Genomic DNA, 2,268 nt, shown 5'->3' with positions numbered 1-2,268 from the left:
TTCAATACCTGTATCTGAGAAAGGACTTAGATTCAGAATTATACAGAACTACAAATCAATAAAGATAAGAGCAACCCAATTGTTATTTTTTTTTCATTTTAAACACGGAGTTTATTTAAACAAGACATTTTACTTGAAAGGAAAGCTATCTAGGATTCAGTTTTATCCCTACATAAAGACAGATTGCCCTATATGTAACAGCTATGTACAAAAAATTATAAACTTAGTTTTTCAATCATAAATGAAAAACATTAAAATTCTCCAATCTAACAAGGTATGCAAGGGTTTTTATGTTGCTCTTTGTTTTGTTAAGCAGTGAGAGCAAAACAACTTACTGGAATATAAAGAGCTGAATGAACACGCCACTAGTGGAGAAAAGGAGCATTTTCACAGAAATGGGGTATTTGCCCTTCCCATCTCCATTTGATGTCAATAAAAACATACTATTGGCCAATTAGTTAAAAAAATGCAATATGCTTGTGCACATACACAGTTACTTTTATGTCCAGTAAATGAACAGGGAAGGGGAAAATGAAATACTAGAGAAAACTATACTGTAGTAGTCAGGCTGTGGTGGAACCAAATTGCGGTTTTCTAATTGAGAATGTCTTCTTGATCTGGAAGGACAGAATTCTGGGGTAAAGTAGCAGGTTCCATTATTAGTAGACACCTCCTGTCTGCTGCTGGAACACATCAATTGTATCTTCAGCCTCCATTTCCAACTGTGCAGGTGTGTCTGTTTCATTGATTGGCTGCCCATCAAATAGAAACCTGATCTGCCTCATTGACAGACCCTGTCGTTCACAATAGGCTTTCATTAGTTTACTAAGTGGTGTATGCCTCTTAATCTTAAACTGTACCACGGAATCATCCTGCCCTGCCACCTTCAAATTAATATGGTCATTGCTCCTAGTCTTGACACCTTCCTTGGGCTTTTTGTCAGCCATGGCGAGCGCTGGAGTCTCCTCAGCTGTGGCTTCACAAAAAAGGTATCAGGTCCACACCCAATGAGCACACAAGCAGTACTGGGAGCGGCAGAAGGAAGAGGCAACCCAAATATTTTTACTGACAAATCTGGAACAGCTGCATCAAAAACACAATATCCAAATGGTCAGTAAGACAATAAATAGACACTCAATTTTGTTATCAAGTAAAGGCAACTTAAAATAACAATCAGAGAATACTCTACATCCATTGAGGAGTGCTAAAATTAAAAAAAATAGAACCTGTCCCACGTTGCTGGTGGGAACATAAATTGATAGCATTACCTTGTAACACTGATGGGCTATACATATTACAGTTTATCATATTACCCAGTAATTCCAGTCAGGTATATATACACAACAGAAATGCCTATATATGTGACCCAAAATAAAAGTATGAGAGTGTTCATGGCAACGTTATTTGTAGTAAATAATGAAAATAGTAAACAACCCAAATGCTTATCAACAATAGAGTGAACTAGTGATGTTATATATTCATCCAATAAAATTGTAGCAGCAATGGAAAGGAATGAAGTACTATTACAAACAACATGGATACATTTCACAAATATAATATTGAACAAGATAACTTAGATACAAAAGGATATACATGTATGATTCTATTTATGAAAAGTTCAAAAATAGGCAAAACTCATCTATGGTTTTAGAAGTCAAAATAGTGGTTTACATTGCAGAGTAGTGACTGAGAGGGACATGGAGGAAGCTCTGGGGTGCACATGCTGTTTTATATCTTGACCTGGGTGTTGGTTCCATGGGTGTGTTTATTTTGTAAACAAAAATATCAAGCTGTACACTGAAATGCATATACTTTACTGTATGTATGTTGTATTTCAATAAAAATATTTACAAAAAACCTGATGACATCCAGAGCTGGAAAGGATGGGTGGAAATAGATACTCTTGCACATTTTTATTGAAAGTTGATTGCTACATCCCTTTTGAACATTGGAAGTTATATTTAGGGAAATTTCAAATATGCCTGTCATTGACCAAGAAATTTCACTTCTGGAAATCTATCTAAGTAGTCAATATGATTGTTTGCTTACGATTTCTGATTCTCATTCTATGTGTGTGGTTGGACTGTCCTCAACTTCCTTAGATTTAGGCATTGCCATAGACTGACTTTGGCCAAAGAAATTTGAGTGGAAGTGACATTCCCACAAAATAAAAATGACCAATGGTTACATAAAAACCAAACAGCCCTCCTCTGCGCCCCCCCCCCCAAATTCCCCAACCTCTTTAACAATTAACTAAATCCAAATGTT

At 36.1% G+C, this 2,268-nt stretch overlaps 1 protein-coding gene across 1 annotated transcript; it reads right to left on the bottom strand.

The window, feature by feature from the left end:
• Positions 1-487: 487 nt before the first annotated feature.
• LOC115507401 (small ubiquitin-related modifier 2-like) lies at positions 488-949 on the bottom strand. The gene has a single exon (XM_032592157.1). The coding sequence runs from the start codon at positions 945-947 to the stop codon at positions 660-662; it is 288 nt and encodes a 95-aa protein (XP_032448048.1). The 5' UTR covers positions 948-949; the 3' UTR covers positions 488-659.
• Between the last annotated feature and the right edge of the window lie 1,319 nt (positions 950-2,268).

This window comes from Lynx canadensis, chromosome X, assembly GCF_007474595.2.
Source record: "Lynx canadensis isolate LIC74 chromosome X, mLynCan4.pri.v2, whole genome shotgun sequence".
Classification (NCBI taxonomy): domain Eukaryota; kingdom Metazoa; phylum Chordata; class Mammalia; order Carnivora; family Felidae; genus Lynx; species Lynx canadensis.
This window is presented reverse-complemented; position numbering and strand designations above follow the sequence as displayed.

Bases quoted from the DNA above. Each gene is read 5' to 3' on its own strand.
- LOC115507401 (XM_032592157.1), bottom strand. From the start codon at position 947: ATGGCTGACAAAAAGCCCAAGGAAGGTGTCAAGACTAGGAGCAATGAC.